Source organism: Moschus berezovskii, chromosome 12, assembly GCF_049115385.1.
Source record: "Moschus berezovskii isolate FMDL1 chromosome 12, NW_MosBer_1.0, whole genome shotgun sequence".
NCBI classification, from domain to species: Eukaryota; Metazoa; Chordata; class Mammalia; order Artiodactyla; family Moschidae; genus Moschus; species Moschus berezovskii.
Window position 1 is genome coordinate 25,538,035 of NC_142471.1, and position 26,336 is coordinate 25,564,370.

The 26,336-nt window shown below is 38.1% G+C and overlaps 1 protein-coding gene and 1 pseudogene across 4 annotated transcripts in view; one reads left to right on the forward strand and one right to left on the reverse strand.

Annotated features, from left to right (window-relative positions):
- The window catches only part of TET1 (tet methylcytosine dioxygenase 1), a 147,865-nt gene that overhangs the window by 45,586 nt on the left and 75,943 nt on the right, over nt 1–26,336 (forward strand). For all 4 annotated transcript variants that reach the window (XM_055425598.2, XM_055425599.2, XM_088841931.1 and 1 more), the window contains one exon: nt 81–134. In XM_055425598.2, coding sequence (XP_055281573.2) covers nt 81–134 — 54 coding nt within the window. The remainder of the gene's footprint in view (nt 1–80; nt 135–26,336) is intronic.
- Nucleotides 2,474–2,647, reverse strand: LOC148775947 (cytochrome c oxidase assembly protein COX14 pseudogene; annotated as a pseudogene).

Sequence of the window (26,336 nt, forward strand, 5' to 3'; positions counted from 1 at the left end):
AAAATTTGGGAGGGGGTGGGAGCTAATTTTTTTTTTCTTCTCTTAAACGGAGGCTCATTTTGCAATTTGATTTTTTTTAGGTTGTAAAGGAAAACAAGAGGCCCCAGAGGGAAAAGAAGCCCAAAGTTTTAAAGGTAATCAGCTATTGATTAAATCATATTTAATTTTTTTTCAATTTCATATAGTATTTTTCTGTCACTGAGGGGTAAATTTGGAGTACAGTGGATATGAGTTCTCCCAGATTTTCAGTAGATAAATGAATTTTCACTCAACTAAAGTGTCTTCTCTCTTGTTCTCTTTCTTTCTCTCTTTTTATATGCTACATAATATGCATATTAGCATCCTTTATTTTCAACTCCACACAAGTCTGCAGAAGGAAAACTTCATATTCAAAGTATTGTGAATAAAATGTGTGGCTTTTCTGGTAGCTCTCTTTGTAGCATCTGCATTTGTGGTGTTGCACCAGTGTATAAACTTCAGCTCTTAAGGAGAAAGACACTATTTAAAGTTGACAGCTATGAACCATTGTAGTTTTAATAGACCTTCCATTAGACACTATTTTAAAATGTGTGATTTTTCTAAAGGAAAAGATGCTTAGAGGTTTTATTTCCATTTCCAATGTGTAAGCCATTGAGATTTTTACAGCCAAATTACAATTGCTTCATCCCAAATTCTCATTATATCATCTTTAATTTTGGCATTCATGAAGCTGTAGGAATGAGTATGTTTCCTTTATTTTCTGTAATTTGCCTAATGAGTATTTAGTAGTTACCTAATTCAGTTATAAGCTAGCAGTCTGTGTTATGAGCTTTGTCTGGTATTTAGCAGGGTTAATTTAAAATCATATACATTACTAAAAGTTCAAGGCTAGCTTTAGTCTAGTAAATAGGTGCTTATGTGTTAAAGGTTATGTGTTCAGGTAGTATGTTGCTGTTCTGAATGTGAGTATCTTGAGCAGGCAACCTTTTTAATTCAAGAAGACATATTAAGCAATGAAATGACTGGTCTTTAAGATTATATTGTGTATATATAATTAAAACGATCTTATCCTAATCTTAGTTTTTCTTTTGCAAATAAAGTGTTGGCATTCAAACAGGAAGAACATGTTTGAACTATGGATGTGGCACATTTTTTTTTCTCATCTGTTTCCTCAGTTGTGTACCTTGAAAATGCTATCGACATGCAGAACCAAACCTTGCATTGCTTTCTAATTTGTCTGACCACTTCAAGTTTCTGTTTCCTGTGTGTACACAGCATTGTCACATACATTTTTCATCAACCAACAAGTATTTATTTAATATTTACCACACAGTCAGTTGTGTGCTAGGCACTGTGAAATGAATGAAATTGCTTGCTACAAATTCTCACTGGGCTTAGACAAATAGAATACTGGTTATTTTCAAGGTAAATTAAACCCTTCTCTGTTTTTCTTCTGCATATTGATCCACCTGCCTCCTTTTAATTTTTTCTCCTCCCCAAATTATAGAAGAATATCATTAAAATCCCTAAATGTATACCTTATTCTCTTTTCACACTTGCTGTATTGGGTATATCCATCTATTTTGTCTTAAAATCTTCAAGTGAGAAATAATTTTAGTCTTGCTGTTATAAATGGCTCTCAGATTTGTGTGTGTGTGTGGGTTGGGGGGTGAGGTGGGGAGGCAGGTGAGGGCGGGCAGGTTGAGGGTGGGTGGGAAGGGGGCATAGAAGAAAAGGAAGGAAACTGCATGGTCAAACTAATATGGTCTAATCCTGGTAGCTAAGTCATTACCTCCCTTTGCTATGAGGTAGAATTGGGCCTTGGGAATACTCTTGAATTCTGTTTATTTTGTTAGTCTGTGGGTGTCCTGTTACCTGAAGTAAATTCCAGAAGTAAATATACTGTGTATTGCTTTTTTGAATCGTGGCAATGAACTCTGACTTTTAAAAAGAAATAAGTGCCTGTGTGTGGCTGATAATTCATGTGCCATAACAAGCAGAACCAAATTGTGGCTCACTTCCTCTCTAGTTATCAGTTGTTGTACAAGAATAAGGAAATGCTCTAAAAAGAAAAAAATTAATGATTTTCTGATGTTGACATTTTAAAATGTTTTCTTTAATTTTCTGTTGGGCATACTTTTTTGTTCTTCTCCAAAGAAAGCTTTGTTTCTCTGAACCACAGAAGAAATGCTAAGATACTTTCAGATTTCAGCTTGATATGTGTAAAATACAGTTGAGCAAGTGTAGAAATTTCTTTTTTTTTTTGGTAATGGCAAATTATTTAATGTCTGTAAGTGTGCCTCACCCTCCCATTCCTGTTTTGATTCAATAGCCTCTCCAAACTGGATGTACCAGAGAAAACATGGGCACTTTTTCCCAGCAGAGTTCGAAAGCCATTAAGGCCCTGGTCCACTGGACTCTGAAATGATTGCAGGTGCAGTCTTTCCACAGCAGGCCTTGGGCCTCTCTGCTCAAGGAAAAAAGCCCACCCATTCTACAGGGCTCCCGTGGTCTTCTGTTCTTCTGCAGCCTGTCGCTGGGAGCTGTGCCGCTAGAAATAGTGGTAGGCTCAGACACTGCAGAAGTAGCCCCCGTACACAATGAGGACCATCATGGAGGCGAAGAAGGTCTTGCAACCAATGTCAGCTAGTTGCTTGGCAGTTGGCATGTTGTTCCCTGGATGCTGCTGCTCCCTCCTGTCAACTGAGGGCTCCAGCCTGCCTCAACCTCCTAGCGCAGCTGGAAGCAGCACCTGGACTGGACCAGTTCAAGCATAGAATATTATGTAACCCTTACGAAGAAGGCAATGGCAAGCCACTCCAGTACTCTTGCCTGGAAACTCCCATGGACAGAGGAGCCTGGTAGGCTGCAGTCCATGGGGTCGCTAAGGGTCGGACACGACTGAGCAACTTCACTTTCACTTTCCACTTTCATGCATTGGAGAAGGAAATGGCAACCCACTCCAGTGTTCTTGCCTGGAGAATCCCAGGGATGGGGGAGCCTGGTGGGCTGCTGTCTGTGGGGTCGCACAGAGTCAGACATGGCTGAAGTGACTTAGCAGCAGCAGCAGCAAAGGAGATGTTAAGAAAACTAAATCTGAATTTTGGGAGAGAGGGTGGAGGAAAAGTAAAACTTTCCATTTAGGATTTTATGGGTGAGGACTTAACATTACAGTCAGCTGCTACTCAGGGATCAGTGATGGGAATCTTCAGGTTACAGTTTTGCTTTTGGCCTTATGCCTGAGTGCTACTTTTCTTCCTTGGACTCTGGCCTCTAAAGTCTTCAGATCTCTTCAGTCCCTTGCTCTTGGTCAGGGTGGCTGCTACCTATAAGCATCCTGACTGATTTTCATCTTCATTATCTATTAGGAAATAGTTGGATAAGTGAAGAGTCTGACTAAGGAAACTGGGAAGCCTGTCTCATCCTCCTGTGAACCTGCTAACTAAATCCTGAATCCAGTTATGGGTTAAAATTGCCTGATGTGTCTCACACCTCTAATCTTTAAACAATCTGTTTGAATTGGTAATCTGTATTGTTGTTATAATTCAATAGTTAGAATTATAAATAGTGATCTCACATTCCTGATTAAAGAGAGCATTTTCCTCTAGCTGAAAGCACAGTTTCTGTCCAGAGTACTCTCATGGCCAGAATGGTTATCAAATGACTGGGGGGTGAGGTTGGGGTACTTAGCACAAACTCCTTTCCTACTGGTACTGGGGGACCACGTTTCTGCCTTAACTCACTGGAGTTGTAGATGACAGCTTATTAGCTGTGCTTTAATTGTTCGCTTTATTCTTGAGAAAGGTAAATGTATGAGATGATTTCAGGCCATGTTTCATGAATGTGTACTTATGAGTGGCATGGTTTGGAACTCCTCTTGGCAGAAACATTTATGTAAATAATCATTACTTTATGTTTTGGGGTAGAAGGATATATACCCTTAGAGAAAGTCAATTCAAGGTAACATCACTTTGGTTAGGTTGTCAGTCATTGTCTCTGGAGAAAATCAGATTGCACAGTTAGTTGGAAATATTGGGGAGAATTTAAGAAAGGAATTTTTCTTTTTTAAGGGTGAGGGCAGGGTTTGGAAAAATCTAGGGATGACAAAGCATCCTAGGGCTAAGGACAGCAGACATATTGCCACTCCTAGGCCTGAAGGGATAAGAGCTTGGGAGCAGAAAGTCAGGTAGAATAGCTGTCGCTAAATAGAACAGGACTATTCTATTGTGTGGCCTATGGTAGTGGGATCTTTCTTCAGCAAGAAAGTCATGGGGCAGTGGGTATGGAAATAAATACTCTGCCCTCCAGTTTCTTGCTGCTTTCATTGGTTTATCCCAACCAGAACCCAAGAGGAGAAAGGGAGTTTACTTATGAGATATATCTTGGTCAGCCACCTGTGTCTTATAAGAGGGTGCAGAAGATGGAGTGGGGACCTGAAGGGACAAACAAAATATATTCAGCATCACTAAATGACCACAGGGACAGTATGGTAGGGTCAAAACAGAACCATGATTATGTAAGAAAGTAACACTGACAGGGTTGGGTAAAGTTTATATAAGAACTCTATACTATTTTTGCAACTTAACTGAAAACCTAAAATCATGTCAGCATTGAAAAGTGTGGGTATCCCTGAGAGTGAACTGCATTTATACATTCTGTAATTTCTTGACTGGTAAGAAAGATTTTCTAGCTATTTGGTTATAAAATATCATCAAAGTATTATATTTTGAACAAATACGAAGAAATATCAGGGGATATTAAACCAGGAAATTGTCTACAAATGATTTAGAAAAGGAAAAAAAAAAAGAAAAGAAAACCAAGTGATCTTCCTGCTAGCTTCTGTGCTGGCAGCCCAGCTCTTCACTGTTTCCTTCCTTCCTTGATGATGCTGATAAAAGAAGAAGTGGTTGAGGGGGCAGGGAGGTATGGAATGAGGGGAAATAAGACATGTCTCGCTAAGAGAAGGACAAGATAATGACGTGTAGCTATACTGATTAGTCTTTTTGAAACATGTTTTAAAAGGAGAATCAAATCATAAATGAATCATGTTTCATATGTGATCTTGATTTACTTGACAGTGATATTCAAAATATTTAGTACCATCATTGCCTGTCACACAGTTAATGCTCAATGAGTCTTCTTTCTTGAAAAACAGTATTATTAACATTCAGTCAATACTATTTTCGCCCATACTAAATGCTGGGTTACAATGGTGTATAAATCCAAAGTGATCTCTGCCCTCAAATAGATTGAGGGGGGGGAAAAAAGACAAATTAATAAATTACAAATTGTGGTATATACTTTGAGGGAAAAAAACAAACCAAAAAAATTTCCAAGAGAGAGCGAAACACCCCCTAGGGAAATTTACCTCGTACCTTTGGAAACTATTTCCTTCATTTGTAAATTGTTACATATACTAGGGAGGGTTCAAAAGTACCAAATTACATACAATTGAGTTACCTTGTTTATCTTAAAAACTCATTAAGCTACTAGAAATGAAAGATAACAAGGTTACTAAAGCTTTGTCTCTGCACATTTACCTACAACTTTGTTTCAGTTGGTTAAATCATTGGTAAAGTGATAAACTTTTCTTAAGTCCAGTTATAGAGTAACTTTCCATGACTTATAGCAGCAACATGCTGCAAATTTTAGTGACATCCTATAGACTCTTGAGAGTCCCTTATACTGCAAGGAGATCCAACCAGTCCATTCTAAAGATCAATCCTGGGTGTTCATTGGAAGGACTGATGCTAAAGCTGAAACTCCAATACTTTGGCCACCTCATGGGACGAGTTGACTCACTGGAAAAGACTCTGATGCTGGGAAAGGTTGGGGGCGGGAGGAGACGGGGACGACAGAGAATGAGATGGCTGGATGGCATCACCGACTCTGTGGACATGAGTTTGAGTGAACTCCGGGAGTTGGTGGTGGACAGGGAGGCCTGGCATGCTGTGATTGGTGGGGTCGCGGAGAGTCGGACACAACTGAGCGACTAAACTGAACTGAACTAATAGTGATCTTGATGGTTATTGGGTGCAGGGAGAGGCATAGTGATAGGTTTTTTGTGTTTTGTTTCTGTTTTAAATTTTTTGGCCATACCACATGGCATGTGAAATCTTAGTTTTCTGAACAGGGAACTGAACCTTTACCCTGTGCAGTTGAAGCTTGGAATTCTAACTACTAGACCACTGGAAAGTCCTATGATAGTCTTACATAGTCCCAGGCAAGGAATCCCAGATATCTGAATATAGCAGACCATCGGGGGGAAAAATTCAGAGTGAGTGATAAGTGTATCCAAAAAGGGATACCAGCTTTAAAAACAACAACAAAAGAAAACCCCACAAACATATATATATATTAGAAGAAGATAATCTTAGCATATAAGGTGATCATATAAAACTTAAGAATGTAGCTTTATGATTCAACAACACATGGTCCTTATTTTCCTCCTTATGTCATGTGCTGGCAAAAACTATCAAAGATGTGTGCTCATTCATCAATGTTTATTCACACGCTCAAAGGCACACATGGGGCTTCTGGTTTGCATATCCAGAAATTGTAACATAGCATTTTGCCCAGGGATGATGAGACTGGTTTCAGGGCTGAATTCTCACTAAGCCAACTCACACACAGTCAAATCATTCATTTATCACTGGAACATGAGCATTTCCAGTGATTCAAGACTCATGTCCATTTTGTAATTTCTAGGAATGATCCCAAACAGAATGAGAGTGAATAGAAGCCAAGTAGGGTAAATAGGCTTGAAGAAAATCTCATTCAGGCTACAAAAAAAGTCTGTTGAATTCTTCTGAGCTCAGAAAAGAACATATGCTTTGTGTCTTGAATCCTTATGCTCATTTGATAATGTGTTTGTGTTTTGATAGTGCTAGATTCATACTGTTTTCTGATGTCTGCCTTCTTTACCATATAACTCTCCGTGTATTGGCTAGAATATCATCTCAACAGATAGGGGAAAAGAGCCAAAATAGGAACTGTTAGTTAAATTTTTGTTAAAACCTTACTAGTGTCTGAAATCATCTTCAAGTCGTAATTAATTTGATAATGGAATGCCTTTCAGTAGTCAAAGTGTGTCATAAAAATATGTTTTTAAAGAAGTGATGGCAAGATTTGCCCACTGTAGTGGCTTGTTCAATAGAAAGATTACAGTGTCACTCTTTAACCTGTTCTTGTGCTTCATAGCTTTAAATACCAACTTTTATTCCTCTTTGAACTAAACACAGGACTTTCTGCACTTGAAAAATTTTAAGGGAAGAGATGGTACGGTTTTATTATGTCTATAATTTAGTGATATATGAATTTGATCAAAGCATAGGTTCTTTTCATGGTTTTAGAGAACCAGATGTTAAATAATAAAACTTATTTTAGGAAATTAGTTATTTTTAAGTAGCAAAACTATTTATTTTAAACATTACATTGTGTGTTGTTTAATTTTAAATTTAGTACTCAAAAATACACATAGGATCATAAGATAGTTACAGACACAAGCAAATTATTTAATACATGTTACATTGCTTAGGATAGCTGGACACATAGAAATTTCTCAATTAGTGGTATTATTATTAAACCTAAAAATATAATTTATCCTACTAAAAATATTAAGTGAGCCTTTAAGAAAATGTGTATTTTTTTTACCAATGTATTCATTTTCTTTATATCCCCCAAAGCCTTTCCTTTCTTTTTAAAAATATCATTTCTGCTTTTTGTAAATGAGAAGTATCAGAAAGAAGACTTTAAACCTTGAAAATATTAAATTTCTCTTTCCCCCTTTTTTATATGTATATATTCTATAGAATCAATAATTCTATAATAAAGACTAGAATATCATCAGTATGAAAAATAATCTCACAGTTGGTGATTAGTTTCTATTACAGAATTCATCTGTGCAATGGAGATAAACATAGAGAATAGACTTGTAGACACGGTGTGGCAGGGAGGAGACGGTGGTATGCATGGAGAGAGTAACATGGAAACATACATTATCATATGTAATATAGCCAATGGGAATTTGTTGTATGATTCAGGCAAAGTTCTGTAACAGCTTAGAGGGGTGGGATGGGGAGGGAGGTGGCGGGAGGTTCAAAAGGGAGGGCACATATATATACTTATGACTGATTGATGTTGATGTTTGGCAGAAGTCAACAGAGTATTGTAAAACAATTATCCATCAATTAAAAATAAACAGATTCAAAAGACTAGGATGAGCACTTGAAACAATATATAAGTTATAGTGTTGTTTACAAGTTATGTACCTTAAGCATGATTTCTTCTAGATAAGAATCACATGAGAACATTCTCACTCAATTGTCACAAAGTTTAAATATCTTAAATATCTGAATACATTTTTTTCTTGGAAAAATATTTTTATTCATACTTATTATCTTGGGTATTCATTCTACTTTAGAAAGGGGGAAATCTAATAACTGTTTATTCTACTTCTTGAAATCAGTTTAACTACTGTTATTTTAGATGTCACTTCTCTGATAGTAGAAAACACAAATCTGAAATTTTCTTGAGGTTTATTTTTTTTATTTTTTGCCACGTGGCTTCTGGGATCTTAGTTCCACTACTAAGATGTAGTAACTCCACTACCACAGTACTGTTCCTCTACAGTAGTTCATTGCTAAGGATGCAGCCTGTGCTCCCTGCGTTGGAAGCATGGAGGCGTCACCACTGGACTTCCAGGAAGTCCCTGAGTATTTATATTTTGATATGGTAAGGTATTTAGTGCTTTCGATTGCTTTTCATTTTAAAATTTAAACTGTGTTTTTTTTTGTGGTATCAGCAGTACCCAAAGCAAGGTGCTTGACTGAAGGAAAGTTAATTGAACTCTCTGAGAACTGTTTTCATTGTCTTTAAAGGGGGAGCAATAACTAATCCACAGGGTTGTCTAACAGATTACATAATTTTAATTTTACTAAATTTATCCCATACAGAGTGAATGTTCATTAAATGATAGCTATCAACATCATGACTGTTTTTGTTATGACTGTTAACATAAAATATTAATCCTTTATAGAGTATTGATGTGTTTAGATTTTTAGTTGCTTTTATTATTCTTTAAGCTAGATTGCAAAACTCTTAAGTTTAGAGCAGCATTCAACTTTGTGTTCTGCAGTCATAGGGTAATATCTTCTACCTACAACTCAATAAGTGTTGGTTAAATGAATGATTGAATTAATGCATTTTATGGTCTAACTTTAGTCAGTTAGGTCTGAACTGCTGAAATTATTATAGTGACATCTAGGTATGTAAGGGAAACCACTTTCTGAAATCATCAGGCCAGTCTTGGATAGTATTGATAATTAATTGCTATGGAAATCAGGAGATATATATATATATATATATATATATAATATTTTAAAATTTGATTAATTCTTTTTTTGAAAAAAATCAGACCTACAAAAAATGAAAGAGTAGCACATTGTGCATCAGTACTCTTTCTTTTTTTTGCTGAGCCATGTGACATTTTACCTATAAATACCGCAGCATGCCTCTCCTTAACTACAATACAATGATCATACCGAAGACTTTTAATGATTCAGAGGATACTTTCCCTTTAAAAATCTTCTCAATTGTTCCTCCCCTCCTCCCAAATTCTTTTTAGCTCTTTCCTCCTGATCCAGCCTGTAATCTTAGATCATGTCTTAGATTTGTTTGTCTTGCCTCTTTGCACTCCTTTATCTCCTCTTCCTACCATTGTGTGTTTCTTCATTGGTGATTTTGAACACTACTTCTCTTTCTTTACACTTTTGTAAAATGTTTTGATTTGAGGATCAAGTCATCTGGGTAAATTACAATAAATTTCAGGTTTCAGCTAGGTTATCCAATCTACATTAACTACTGGGGCCTTTGTTGGAGACTGTCCAGTGCTTCCTGGATTGGATCCTAAATTCTTAATTAGAGGAGATTAGCAGATTGGAAAACTAAATGTGGTTGGCTAAACTCAGAGATTAAATTGACCTGCCACATCTATACCAAGTGGTAGCAGGGAGTGGAAGAGAAAGGGATGCCTTAATTATTGGCTAACTGAAATAAAGAAATGAAAAAAAAAAAAAAGTAGCAGTATTTATAGAGCCGGGGGAAGCACTTGTAAAAGTACTATTATTGGCTTGAAGTCAGGGTATTGATGAAACTTATAAAATTCTGAATGTTATTTGCAGATTAAAATAAAAGGAAGCTATTTCAAAAGGATGATTTTTGTCACTCTACACACTTGAAATCTAGTTTATGTCTCACTTAATGGACAGTATAAAATAGCTGCACTGTAGGTTAAAACATTTCATCAGAAATTTAATCCAGGTATCCAGGGTTTATTTAAAGCCTCTGATATTTGATCACTTCATTAAAACAAGTTGGAACCATCAGAAAGCTGAGTTACCTGGGCCACATTTTCTAAGATACTGTGCAGCATGACATATCATAGTTATATAAGGGTCAGTCTAACTTCTGCTCAGTATAATTTCTAGTGAAAAATTGTCAAGACTAACTTATGGGCTTGGGCTCAACATTCAGAAAACAAAGATCATGGCATCTGGTCCCATCACTTCATGGGAAATAGATGGAAAAACAGTGGAAACAGTGTCAGACTTTGTTTTTTTGGGCTCCAAAATCACTGCAGATGCTGATTGCAGCCATGAAATTAAAAGACGCTTGCTCCTTGGAAGGAAAGTTATGACCAACCTTGATAGTATATTAAAAAGCAGAGACATTACTTTGCCAACCAAGGTCCGTCTAGTCAAGGCAATGGTTTTTCCCGTGGTCATGTATGGATGTGAGAGTTGGACTGTGAAGAAGGCTGACCGCCGAAGAATCGATGCTTTTGAACTGTGGTGTTGGAGAAGACTCTTGAGAGTCCCTTATACTGCAAGGAGATCCAACCAGTCCATTCTAGAGGAGATCAATCCTGGATGTTCATTGGAGGGACTGATGCTAAAGCTGAAACTGCAATACTTTGGCCACCTCATGCGACGAGTTGACTCACTGGAAAAGACTCTGATGCTGGGAAAGGTTGGGGGCGGGAGGAGAAGGGGACGACGGAGAATGAGATGGCTGGATGGCATCACCGACTCTGTGGACATGAGTTTGAGTGAACTTCGGGAGTTGGTGATGGACAGGGAGGCCTGGCGTGCTGTGATTCATGGGGTCGCGGAGAGTCGGACACGACTGAGCGACTGAACTGAACTGAACTGAACTGAACTTATGGGCTGCCCATGGCCAGAATAAAAGACAATCTAAACAATGTATTTTCTATTTTGATTTTCAACTAAGAAAATTCAGTAGTATTTGTTGGTCAAACCATGTAATATGCTCAACTCCAAAATGAGAAAGCATCTCATCTTCCTACTTCATTCTTGTTAGCTTCATTAAAATTAAAAAAATACCTTGACATAATTTCAAACAACAGAAAAGCTGTAAGAATACTACAAAGTAGTCTCATATACCATTCACCTAGTTTACTCATGTTAACATTTTATCTTATTTGCTTTATGTTTTCTTATGTAGATTTTCCCCCTTGAGCTATTTGAGAGTAATTTCAGGTGTGAGGTCTCTTTACCCCTAAATACTAAAGTGTGTATTTCCTATAAACAAGGACCTCTTCTTGCATAGCTATAGTACAATGATCAAAATTGGGAATTAACATTGATACAATACTATTACCATCTACTGATCAAAATTCACCATCTGTCCTTAATGCAGTCCATATCAAAAGATAATCTCAGATTATGAATTGCATTCAGTTGTTCTATCTCTTTAGTCTTGTCAGCCTGACATTTTCAAAGAGTATACCTCAGTTAGAATGTCTCTTAATTTGGGTTTATTTGATGTTTGCTCAAATGCAGTGCTTGGATGCAATCTCAAAAACGACAGAAAGATCTCTGTTCATTTCCAAGGCAAACTATTCAATAATCACAATAATCCAAGTCTATGCCCCGACCAGTAATCCTGAAGAAGCTGAACAGTTCTATGAAGACCTACAAAGACCTTCTAGAAATAACACCCCAAAAAAGATATCCTTTCATTATAGGGGATGGAAGTGCAAAAATAGGAAGTCAAGAAATACCTGGAATAACAGGCAAATTTGGCATTGGAGTACAGAATGAAGCAGGGCAACAGCTAATAGAGTTCTGCCAAGAGAATGCATTGGTCATAGCAAATACCCTCTTCCAACAACACATGAGAAGACTCTACACGTAGACATCACCGGATGGTCAATACCAATATCAGATTGACTATATTCTTTTCAGCCAAAGATGGAGAAGCTCTATACAGACTGGGAGCTGACTATGGCTCAGATCATGAACTCCTTATTGCCAAATTCACTTACACTGAAGAAAGTAGGGGAAACCTCTTCAGTTCAGTTCAGTTCTGTTTAGTCACTCAGTCGTGTCCGACTCTTTGCGGCCCCATGAGTCACAACACGCCAGGCCTCCCTGTCCATCACCAACTCCCGGAGTTCACGCAAACTCATGTCCATCGAGTCTGTGCTGCCATCCAGCCATCTCATTCTCTGTCGTCCCCTTCTCCTCCTGCCCCCAATCCCTCCCAGCATCAGAGTCTTTTCCAGTGAGTCAACTCTTCGCATGAGGTGGCCAAAGATTTGGAGTTTCATCCTTAGCATCAGTCCTTCCAGTGAACACCCAGGATTGATCTCCTTTAGAATGGACTGGTTGGATCTCCTTGCAGTCCAAGGGACTCTCAAGAGTCTTCTCCAGCACCACAGTTCAAAAGCATCAATTCTTCGGCGATCAGCTTTCTTCACAGTCCAACTCTCACATCCATACATGACCACGGGAAAAACCATAGCCTGACTAGTCAGACCTTTGTTGGCAAAGTAATGTCTCTGCTTTTTAATATACTATCAAGGTTGGTCATAACTTTCCTTCCAAGGAGTAAGCATCTTTTAATTTCATGGCTGCAATCAGCATCCTCAGTGATTTTGAAGCCCCCCAAAATAAAGCCTGACACTGTTTTCCACTGTTTCCCCATCTATTTCCCATGAAGTGAGGGGACCAGATGTCATGATCTTTGTTTTCTGAATGTTGAGCTTCAAGCCAACCTTTTCACTCTCCTCTTTCACTTTCATCAAGAGGCTTTTGAGTTCCTCTTCACTTTCTGCCATAAGGGTGGTGTCATCTGCATATCTGAGGTTATTGATATTTCTCCCAGCAATCTTGATTCCAGCTTGTGCTTCTTCCTGCCCAACGTTCCTCATGATGTACTCTGCATAGAAGTTAAATAAGCAGGGTGACAATATACAGCCTTGACATACTCCTTTTCCTATTTGGAACCAGTCTGTTGTTCCATGCAGGTATGACCTAAATCAAATCCTTTATGATTATACAGTGGAAGTGACAAATAGATTCAAGGGATTAGGTCTGATAGACAGAGTGCCTGAAGAACTATGGACTGAGGTTAATGACATTGTACAGGAGGCAGGGATCAAGACCATCCCCAAGAGAAAGAAATGCAAAAAGGCAAAATGGTTGTCTGAGGAAGCCTTACAATTAGCTGAGAAAAGAAGAGAAGGCAAAGGAGAAAAGGAAAGATATACCCATTTGAATGCAGAGTTCCAAAGAATAGCAAGGAGAGATAAGAAAGCCTTCCTCAGTGATTAATACAGAGAAATAGAGGAAAATAATAGAATGGGAAAAACTAGAGATCTCTTCAAGAAAATTAGAGATACCAAGGGAACATTTCATGCAAAGATGGGCTTAATAAAGGACAGAAATGGTATGGACCTAAAACAGAAGCAGAAGATATTAAGAAGAGGTGGCAAGAATACACAGAAGAACTATCCAAAAAAGATCTTCATGACCCAGATAATCACAATGGTGTGATCACTCACCTTAGAGCCAGACATCCTGGAATGAGAAGTCAAGTGGGCCTTAGGAAGCATTACTACGAACAAGCTAGTGGAGGTGATGGAATTCCAATTGAACTATTTCAAATCCTAAAAGATGATGCTGTGAAAGTGCTGCACTCAATATGTCAGCAAATTTGGAAAATTCAGCAGTGGCCACAGGACTGGAAAAGGTCAGTTTTCATTCCAATCCCAAAGAAAGGCAATAATAAAGAATGCTCCAACTACTGCACAATTGCACTCATCTCACACGCTAGCAAAGTAATGCTCAAAATTCTCCAAACCAGACTTCAGCAGTAAGTGAACTTCCAGAAGTTCAAGCTGGATTTAGAAAAGGCAGAGGAGCCAGAGATCAGATTGCCAACATCCACTGGATCATCAAAAAAGCAAGAGAGTTCCAGAAAAACTTCTACTTCTGCTTTATTGACTATGCCAAAGCCTTTGACTGTGTGGATCACAACAAACTGTGGAAAATTCTTAAAGACATGGGCATGCCAGGCCATCTGATCTGTCTCCTGAGAAATCTGTATGCAGGTCAGGAAGCAACAGTTAGAATTGGACATGAAACAACAGACTGGTTCCAAATTGGGAAAGGAGTATGTCATGTCTGTATATTGTCGCCCTGCTTATTTAACTTATGCAGAGTACCTCATGTAAAATGCCAGGCTGAATGAAGCACAAGCTGGAATCAAGACTGCTATGAGAAATATCAGTAACCTCAGATATTCGGTTGATACCACACTTATGGCAGAAAGCAAAGACGAACTTAAGAACCTTTGATGAAAGTGAAAGAGGAGAGTGAAAAAGTTGGCTTAAAGCTCAACATTCAGAAAAGTAAGATCATGGCATCTGATCCCATCACTTCATGGGGAATAGATGGGGAAACTATGGAAACAGTGAGAGACTTTATTTTGGGGGGCTCCAAAATCATTGCGGATGGTGACTGCAGCCATGAGATTAAAAGACGCTTACCCCTCAGAAGAAAAGCTATGACAAAGCTAGGCAGTATATCACAAACCAGAGACATTACTTTCCCAACAAAAGTCCATCTAGTTAAAGTTTGGTTTTTTTCCAGTATTCATGTATGGATGTGAGAGTTGGACTATAAAGAAAGCTGAGTGCCAAAGAATGGATGCTTTTGAACTGTGGTATTGGAGAAGACTCTTTGAGAATCCCTTGGACTGCAAGGAGATCCAACCAGTCCATCCTAAAGGAAATCAGTCCTGGGTGTTCATTGGAAGGACTGATGCTGAAGCTGAAACTCCATTACTTTGGCCACCTGATGCGATGAACTAGCTCACTGGAAAAGATCCTGATGCTGTGACAGAGTGAAGGCGGGAGGAGAAGGGGATGACAGAGGATGAGATGGTTGGATGGCATCACTGACTCAATGGACATGAGTTTGAGCAAGCTCCAGGGGTTGGTGATGGACAGGGAAGCCTGGCGTACTGCAGTCCATGTGGTCGCAAAGAGTCAGACATGACTGAGTGACTGAACTGAACTGATGTTTGCTCATAATTAGATTCAGACTATGCATTTTTAACAAGAATGCCACAGAAGTGAGTTAGTGGTGTTTTGGTTTTTATTGTTGTTGGTTGTTTTGTTTTTGCCTGTGCTATGTCTTCACTGTAGTACACATATGGGCTCATGCTTAAACCTGGGTTCCCTGCATTGGAAGGCAGAATCTTTTTTCTTTTTTAAATTTATTTATTTTTAATTAGGGGATAATTGGTTTACAATGTTTTGTTGGTTTTTGCCATGCATCAACATGGAAGGCAGATTCTTAACCAGTGGAACATCAGCAAAGTTCTTTGTTTTCCTGTTTTTTTTCAGTGAATCATATCTGAAAGCACATAATGTCAGTATTCCATTACTGTGTTCTTAACATTGATCTCTAGGTTAAGGTGGCATCTGCCAAGTTTCTCCTAAGTTACCCTTTTTCCTTTTGTAATAAATTTCTCCTGTAGAGATGCTTTAGGACTGTGTCAGCATTGTTACTTCTTCGTTTTTAGTGTCCATTCATGTTTCTTGTCTGATATAATTATGATGGACTTCATTTTAAGCTGAACATTTTATTTTGTATTTTGTTATCTTTAAGTCATCTTAACTTTTCTTTGGACATAGAAATGGCACATATTTTAAGTTTTGGAGGTTAAATGAAAGAAGCTTTTCAGTAATATTGAAAAATGCCTATGACTATTTAATGTCCTATTGCACAGTGTAACCAAACGGTTCATTTTGATTGATAAAGTTGGATTCAGGTCACTATATGATCAAATACGGGTATAGTAAGTATCTGGGAAATAGATGGAAAAACAGTGGAAACAGTGTCAGACTTTATTTTTTGGGGCTCCAAAATCACTGCAGATGCTGATTGCAGCCATGAAATTAAAAGACGCTTGCTCCTTGGAAGGAAACTTATGACCAACCTAGATAGTATATTAAAAAGCAGAGACATTACTTTGCCAACAAAGGTCCGTCTAGTCAAAGCTATGGTTTTTCCCGTGGTCATGTATGGATGTGAGAGTTGGACTGTGAAGAAAGCTGATCACCGAAGAATTGATGCTTTTGAACTGTGGTGCTGGAGAAGACTCTTGAGAGTCCCTTGGACTGCAAGGAGATCCAACCAGTCCATTCTAAAGGAGATCAGTCCTGGGTGTTCATTGGAAGGACTGATGCTAAAGCTGAAACTCCAATACTGTGGCCACCTCATGCGACGAGTTGACTCACTGGAAAAGACTCTGATGCTGGGAAAGGTTGGGGGCGGGAGGAGAAGGGGACGACAGAGAATGAGATGGCTGGATGGCATCACCGACTCTGTGGACATGAGTTTGAGTGAACTCCGGGAGTTGCTGATGGACAGGGAGGCCTGGCGTGCTGTGATTCATGGGGTCGTGGAGAGTGGACACGACTGAGCGACTGAACTGAACTGAACTGAAGTATCTGGGATGTTGAAAAACTCAAGTGAGAAGATGATGAGGCTAAGTAGGCTTAGGATTGGAAGAGAATGTGACTCAGACTTCATTCCTTCTTTATATTGGCCTTTCCACTCTTACCTTCTACACAACCCTATCTTACAAAAAAACTCAATACAAAAGAAGTCTAACTCAGAGGAACTCAGTGGAGACAAAGTAAAATAGAAGATAACCAGTCAATCAGTAACAGCTTATTCCCTCAATCTAAGACAAAGTAGCATTAAAAAAATTTTTTTTTGTTTTTGAGCTAGATAGGAAATAAATGACATTAATCATCTTTAAGGGTGTGTTTAAATTATAAAACTTACAAAATTAACTCTAGGTGACATTTATAGATTATCAGAATAGCAGCCGGAGAAGGCAATGGCAAGCAACTCCAGTACTCTTGCCTAGAAAATCGCATGGATGGAGGAGCCTGATAGGCTGCAGTCCGTGGGGTCACTAAGGGTCGGACACGACTGAGCGACTTCACTTTCACTTTTCACTTTCACACATTGGAGAAGGAAATGGCAACCCACTCCAGTGTTCTTGCCTGGACAATCCCAGGGACGGGGGAGCCTGGTGGGCTTCTGTCTCTGGGGTCGCACAGAGTCGGACACGACTGAGATGACACAGCAGCAGCAGCAGAATAGCAACAAAAGTATACTAGCACCCGAGGTACAATTAATGATCTGAGCCAAATATTAAAGTGTAGTCAAAATTTTGTTGAGCAAGAAAATACAAACATCAGTATGATTTAAAAGGAAATCCAATGAACTCATTTAAACTAGTTTTAAATTACAAAAAAAGAATAATCGTGAAGGAAATGTATTAAGAAGCAGAGGATAGGCCCCCTCAATCTATGGGAGACGTGAGCAGAGGACAGGCTTCCCAGAGACACCAACAGAGGACAGGCCCCCCTCAACCTGTGGGGGACTTGAGCAGAGGACAGGACCCCCAACGGGAGACTCTATCAGAGGTCAGGGCCCCCTCCATCTGCAGGGGACCCAAGAAGAGCACAGGCCTCTGGGTCCTGGGGCTGCATGCCACGCCTGGTGCTCCATTCCACCCCTGTTGCTCAGCTACTGCCCCTACAGCTGAGTGACCACACCTTGCTTATGACGTGGTTGTGGCCATACAAGATCTGTCACATGCTTTTTAACCATCTCCCTGGCTTTAGGACTCTGAGATACTAGAGAAATCTAGCCACACTACAGCTGTCATCTCTGCGTCCAGGTGACCCCACTTGGAAGAAGTCTCTGGGCCCCTGGCCATCCCCAGGGACTTATAGCCTGCCGGCAACCCCCAGCCTCTGCAGGTTCAAAGCCTCAGCCCTCTGGGCCATACTCACCTCCCATGCCAGGAGTGGCTGGGATTCCGTGAAACATCCTGCCGGTTCTGAGTCAGGTGACTGGGAGAGAGAGCTGCAGCCACTAGAGGGGTGACCTGGGGAAGAGAACATACAACGTAAGCTCTTAAGAAAAAAAGCCCCAGCATGTCTTCGCACAAAGAATAAATTTGGAGGAACAGAAAAAAAAAAAAAGAAATGTATGAAGAAAATGAAAAATGTTCTTTATATTCATTGTCCCTCCCTTCTTTAATCATCCTTACTCTCACATCTGAAGGGTAGATCCTCTTAGTAGTTTTGTGGGTATTAAATAACAGCCTTATTTATTTAAATGGCTGTGCCAGATCTTAGTTGCAGCATGTAGATTCTTTAGTTGTGTCATGTGAGATCTAGTTCCCTGACCAGGGATCAAACCCAGGCCTCCTGCATTGGGATCATGAAGTTTTAATCACTGGACCACCAGCTTCCCTGGTGGCTCAGATGGTAGAGAATCTGCCTGCAATTCAGGAGACCCAGGTTTGATCCCTGAGTTGGGGAGATCCCCTGAGGAAGGGAATGGTGACCCACTTCCCTGGAGAATTCCATGGACTGAGAAGACTGGCAGGCTACAGTCCATGGGATTGCATGAGTGAGGGAATAAAACTTTGATTTTCACTGGGAAAGTCCCTAGCCTTATTTTTTGAAATGTATTTTATATACAGTGAAATAGCCAGGTCTTAAAAATATTACTCAACCAGTTTTGGTGAATGCACAGTAAGACATCCATCTTCTCTGTCATCTTAGCACCTCTTCCTAGGTAATCTGCTCCCCCTTCAAGCAACTGCTGGGTTTATTTCTATCACCATAGGTTGATTTTGCCTTTTCTATAGTTTTTTCACATATGGAATTTTATAGAATATATTTTTCTGGGAGTATTTAGTGTACTCACAGTTGTGCATGGATCACCACAATCAATTTTAGAACCTTTACCTTATCCCCCCAAATAATCTGTTTCACAGAAAAAGAATCATGCTTTATAAGTGGTTTCTTTCATTTAGCATAATGCTTTCAAGATTCACTCATGTTGTAGCATGTACCCTTCCTCCCTTCCAGCATAATATTCCATTGTATGTATGCAGTATGTTTTACTTACCCAGTCATCAGCTGAGATCCATTTGAGTTATTTCCACTTTTTGGCTCTTCTGAACAATGCTGCTATATGCATTCACTACAAGTTTTTATGTAGACATGTTTTTATTTCTCATGGATACATACCTAGGAATGGAATTGCTCAGTCATATTAATTTTATGTTTAACTCTTAGAGGAACTGCCAGTGTATGAGAGATCCAATTTCTCTACATTCAAGCCAATGCATTCTTATGCAAGGGCTTTTTTTGTGTGTGAACATATATTTTCATTTATCTTGCATAAGGAAAATTTGAATTGCTTGTAGGGTAGGTGTATATTTAATATTTTATGACTTTCACTGAAATTATGAGAATATTAATTGTTCTGCATCTTCTCCAGCATTTGGTGTGTCAGTTGTTTCATTTAACCATTCTAGTTATAGCTATGTTCTTGTCAATTGTTACCCATTAAATGGTTCTATAATAGCTGCTTTAATTATAACGATGTATTCATTTTAAACATTTTATTATTTATTTTTGGTGCACTGGGTCTTTGTTGCTGCATTTGGGCTATTTTCTAGTTGTGGTTCATGGGCTTCTCCTTTGGCAGCTTCTTTTGTTGGGGAGAATGGGCTCTAGGTGCATGAGTTCAGTAGTTGCAGTGTGCAGGCTTAGTTGCCCCCTGAGGCATGTGGAATCTTCCTGCATCAGGGATTGATCCTGCGTCCCCTGCATTGGCAGGCAGATTCCTAGCCTCTGGACCACCAGGAAAGTCTTGCTGTAGTTTATTTTTGAATAATAGTCTATATAATACCTAAAATAGTAGCATTATCAAATTACAATAGCATTGTCAGGAAAATATTATTGTTCAGGAGAAATAATTGGCTTCTGCTTTTTCATCATTATAATATTGCTAAAGTAAACATATTTGATTGAACAAAGATTTTTAAAGATGTTATGTAATTATCTTTTTAAAGATGTTATATAGATTATAAAGATGTTGTAATGTCAGATAACATTAAGCCTATAATAACAATATAAAAAAAAATAAAGTTAAAGGTGACATAAGTTTTTTTGGTAAGAGTTTGAGTCTAGTTTTGTTAACTGTAAAGAGGAGACAATTTATCCTGTAGCTTTGCTGTTTATTGGCCTTTATTCTTTAGATTAAAACATAGATAGACCATATAAAAGAGGAATTGAAGTTCAAGATGTTTCCTGATAGCATGAAAACCTCATGCTTGGTCTAAAAAGAGTTGAAATTTCTAATTAAAGTAGATTACATCAGATAATACTGACAGTAGTTGTAAATAAGAGCACTTACAAATAACATCAGTAAGATTTATGATGTTATGGGGAACGAAAGAGGTTCCTGAAAGTTTAAAATAAAGGAGAAAAAAACTTAGTAAGTTGTCAGCTTCACAAAAGAAGAAATATAAATGTCCAAGAAATAAGTTTTAAATGGTCAGCCTTTATAATAAGTTGAAAAGCATACATTATTCTTTTTTCTTTCCATATGAATTTGGAAAGCTAAAAGAACATGATTAGAAAATATGGAAAATTTGACTTAAAATGGGACAATCTAGGCACTCTGTGAGAAAATACATTGGTACTATCTTCCTTCTTCTCAGGTGCTGAAATGGTAAAGAATCTGCCGGCCAATGCAGGAGACATCGGTTTGATCCTTCGGTCAGCAAGATCCCCTAGAGTAGGAAATAGCAAGCCACTTCAGTCTCCTTGCTTGGAAAATTCCATGGATAGAGAAGCCTGGCAGGTTACAGTCATGGGTTTTCAAAGAATCAGACACTGAGCCACTGAGCACTACCACTGTCTTTCTGGAGATCTATTTGCATAGTCTTGACAGTGTATGGCTACTTCGGTCTAAAGAAAGGACTCATAGCCCTTTGTTTTATTCTATGGAGTATAATCCGTAACTGATATATAACTAAAGGGTTAAGGGAGACTTGCCATATCAGGTTCCCAGGATAAAGTAGGACTGATGGATGAAGGGTGGGACGAAACAGCCTACTGGACAGTTTCTTGTTACTGTGAGCACTTAAGCAGAGCTTGGTGGATTGCTTGATGAAGTATTGCAGATAGTTCGTGCCTGGCTTCACTAGATGGACCCTGTGCCCTTGAAAGTCTCTTCTGACCTTGAGATCCTCTCAGCAGCTTAAGCAGAAAACACAGATGGCCACTTCATAACTTACTTAGCCACTAAGCTTGTGTAGTAAGGGTTTTATATCAGAGCATGGTTAGCCTCTGGTGTATCTGTCCCATAATTAGTAAAACCCAGCTGGCACTGCAGGCAAAGGGTAAGATGCATAGAACTTCAATGTAAATAATCTAAAAATGACAGATGTGAAAGATTCCACTATTTTTATGTACTGGGTTCTCACTTCTTAGAACTAAATATAATGATGTGTAAGTTTAGCTCACGGTAACCCACTCCAGTATTCTTGCCTGGAGAATCCCATGGACGGAGAAGCCTGGTAGGCTATAGTCCACGGGGTCGCATAGAGTCGGACACGACTGAGCGACGGAACGGAACGGAAGTTTAGCTCAAGGTGAATTTTTCTTGGGATGTGTAAAGGAGATTATTGCATTTGCTGGTATCATTGTGTTTCCTACTACCAAGTACATTGTTTTATGATTTGTTGCCTACTGCCACTGCAAATCCTTTTTTATTACTTCTTCAGAATTTCAGCTTTGGATTTATTCCCGCCAGACATTTTCATATTTTTCAGATGAATTCTATACTTGTCTTTATTCCCATGATAATTCCATGAAGCAATATAATAGTTTTAACAAACTTATTTTTCTTGTTTTGTGTTTATTTATTTTACTATACAAAAATATCAAACTTTATTTTTTTTTAATTAATTTTTTCCACCCTGCATTGAGATATAATTGACATAACACTATACAAGGTTAAGGTGTGTAATGTGATAATTTGATATATGTGTATGTTTTGAAATAATTATCACATTTTTATGTTCTTTTGAAATCAGTGAACTTTTCTTCCGTTTTAGTAGTTTGTAGCATTAGCCTCATTTATTACCGGCTAAAATTTTGCTCTTTGCTGTGTTTTTAAATTAATTGTTAGTTAAAAGGTCTTAGATATCATTTGATATCTATCTGTACTAGACAAGTATTGCTTGTCCCTGGCAAAAGTCCTTTGTTTACCATATTTAATCTAGTCTTTAGTCCCTCTGATTGCTTATCCCCAAGCTGGTTTGTCTGAATCACTTTTGCAAGTAGAATACCAAGAGACCTTGTTGGAATTGCTTCATTATCAATGTGCAAATGTATAACATCTGCTGAAGTTTCTTCCTGCCTGGAGCCTTGTGTTCTCAAAACTCCCATTAGTTTCCATGGATGTCATCTCATTTGTTAGCAAGCATCAAACTGGTTTAAGAACAGACCACTAAAGGCTAGCTGGAAGCTTTCCAGAGAGGTAAATTTAGGGTCAAGTTGTGACTTTGTAATCCTTAAAAGAGAGGTGAGAAAAATTCAGCAGTAACAAAAAACCATCAGTGTTCACAGACTAGGAAATCATTTTCTGGTGCTCTTTTTGTTTACTTTTATTAAAAGCCTTATATTTGATTGTCATTCTTTACAACCATACTTAGTGGATGATATTAAAACTTAAGGATTTCCCATTTCATCATGTAATACCAGTCTTTTGGAAACTGTAAAATTCAGAATCTTTTTTCTGATTTATGATTTTATTCTTGTGTTCCTTTTCCTTTATTTGATTTATATTCTATGTTTAAGATGTTTATGAGGATTTAAAAAGTAATGGAGTTGTAGATTTGAATTTGCCTGTTTATAATTATTAAAGAAATACTTAAAAGGAAAGGGGAAAATGCAGTGCCTTCCTCTATGTGATTAAATGACTTCTAAATTATTATTATTATTATTTGTAAAGTCCACATTTCCTTTGTAATGCCTTCATTTTTACCTATGACATTTTGTTTGCCCTATGAAGTACTTGAAATAATGATGGCAATGCCAGTGCTAATGTTTTATTTCAAATAATATGTGTCCAAGCAGACACTTAAGTATATTTTCCTTTAATTGTAAATGTATTTGCTGTGGACTATGAGCCTCCTTCAACTTACCCAGATGGACAGTATTAACATTTGTCTCATACTCTTTCAAATCACTTTTGTTACATATAATAGCATACATACAGAGAGTGGTATCATATAACATTTTGCCATAAGCTTTTTCAATTTCATTTCTGAAATAATACATGCAGAGTTCATGTAAGACATTTGTGTACTTCAGAATTATTGCAAGAACAGTCAATCACCAGTCAAGTGGTTAAGAAATAGAATATTGCCAATACTGCAACCATCTGTGCATATCCTTCTACCATCGCATCATCTTCCCAACCCCCAGGAGGAAATTTCTTTTCTGCCCTTAGGATAATCATCTCTTTACTCATCTATATAAAGTTTTGTCATTCCTGTATGCATCTTCAATACTATAGTTCTTAAGGGTAAATTTCTACAGAATAAATACCTAGGAAGGAGATGAGAATGTAGTTAAAGGAAAATTTTTTCTCTTGAATAAAATTATTTTTTTCTCATTACAAGAATGTTTCCCCAGTCACTAATTCCATAGCAACTAATAAACATTTGGTTTATGTCCTATAACTACACTAACATTATTTATGATTTTATAAAAACTAGATTGTATTATATTACTTTTTTGAGACTTCATTCTTGTAATATTAAATTTATGTAATTCTTGTTGGGTCAGAGTAAGTAGATCTCTATCATGATTTTAATAAATTGAGAAATATGAATTTAAGAGTACTATTTAAAGACATAAAGGGAGTCAGTCATAAAATCAAAATAGTGTATCTTTTAAATTAATGGAGTAAAAGAAAGAAAAATAACCCATTTACCAAATATAGACCCAACCTAAAAAAAATCCCACAGACTGAATAAATAAAACAAAATCTAAATGATCTATTGTTCACAAGACACAATCCTAAAAACAATGTGAGTTGAAATGCAATGAATGGGCAAAAGATTTTCCAGAAAAGTGTAAACAAAAATAATGTACTTCAGGTGTAAATTGAAATTTTTTGATAGTTATTTTACTCTAAATTTAAACTTAAACCAAGAGCAACAAGTTTATCACCTCTAGATTTTATCAATCCTTATTCTTTATAGTCTCACATTTTTAAGTGATTACATTATTTTCATTTTTAAAATTATTACTGAGTTTTTTTCAGCCTTATTGAGGTATAATTGACAAATAAAGGGAATTTCCTGGTAGTACAGTGGTTAGGACTCTGAGCTTTCACTGCTGAGGGCGTAGATTCAATTCCTGGTCAGGAAACTAGGTAGGATCCCACAGATTACCTAGTGTACCTTTCCCCCTCCACCACCACAAAAAAATTGACAAATAGATTTGCAAACTATTTAAAGTGCACAATGTGAAGGGTATTCCCTCCATTGAGTTAATTAGTATGGGTTTATCTTTCCCTTTCTCATAGATGTACATTTCTTTTTCATTTTTCTTACTGAAAACATGTAAATCCTACTCTCTTGTTGTTATTCTTTTAATTACTAAATCGTTCTGATTTGTTTGATACTCCATGGACCATATCCCCCCAGGCTTATCTGTCCATGGGATTTTCTAGGCAAGAATACTGGAGTGGGTTGCCATTTCCATCTCAGGATCTTCCCAACCCAGGGATTGAACCCAAGTGTCCTGCATTGGCAGGCACATTCTTTACCACTGAGCCACCTGGCAAGCCTTCTATTCTTTTAGCAAATTTCAGTTATATAGTACATTGTTATCAACTATAGTTACTAAATTATAAAGTTAGGACCTCAGACCTTATTCATTGTATAACTGAAAGCTTGTACCCTTTTACCAACCTCTCTCTGTTTCTCATGCCCAAGCTCCTAGCAATCAATTTTTACTCTGTTTCTGTGAGTTTGATTTTTTTTCTTAAATTCCATATATATATGATACCATGCAATATTTATCTTTCTCTGTGTAACGTATTTCTCTTAGCATAATGCCCAATAGTCTCATCCATGTTGTTGCAAATGATAGGATTTCTTTCCTTTTAAAGACAATATGTGGGGGCCACCCAAGATGGAAGGGTCAGGGTGGCGAGGACCCAAGATGGAAGGGTCAGGGTGGCGAGGTCTGACAGAATGTGGTCCACTGGAGAAGGGAATGGCAAACCACTTCAGTATTCTTGCCTTGAGATCCCCATGAAAAGTATGACAAGGCAATAAGATAGGACACTGAAAGATGAACTCCCTAGGTCGGTAGGTGCCCAATATGATACTGGAGATCAGTGGAGAAATAACGCCAGAAAGAATGAAAGGATGGAGCCAAAGCAAAAACAACAACCAGTTGTGGATGGGATTGGTGATAGAAGCAAGGTTCCGTGCTGTGAAGAGCAATATTGCATAGGAACCTGGAATGTTAGGTCCACGAATCAAGGCAAATTGTAAGTGGTCAAACAGGAGATGGCAAGAGTGAACATCAACATTCTAGGAATCAGCAGACTAAGATAGATCGGAATGGGTGAATTTAACTCAGATGACCATTATATCTACTAGTGTGGGCAGGAATCCCTTTGAAGAAATGGAGTAGCTGTCATAATCAACAAAAGAGTCCAAAATACAGTATTTGGATACAATCTCAAAAATGACAGAATGATCTCTCTTCGTTTCCAAGGCAAAATATTCAATATCACGGTAATCCAAGTCTATGCCCTGACCAGTAACGCTGAAGAAATTGAACAGTTCTATGAAGACCTACAAGACCTTCTCGAACTAACACCCAAAAAAGATGTCCTTTTCATTATAGGGGACTGGAATGCAAAAGTAGGAAGTCAGGAAACACCTGGGGTAGCAGGCAAATTTGGCCTTGCAGCACGAAATGAAGCAGGGCAAAGGCTCATAGAGTTCTGCCAAGAGAACTCACTAGTCATAACAAACACCCTCTTCCAACAACATAAGAGAAGACTCTACACATGGACATCACCAAATGGTCAACACCGAAATCAGATTGATTATATTCTTTG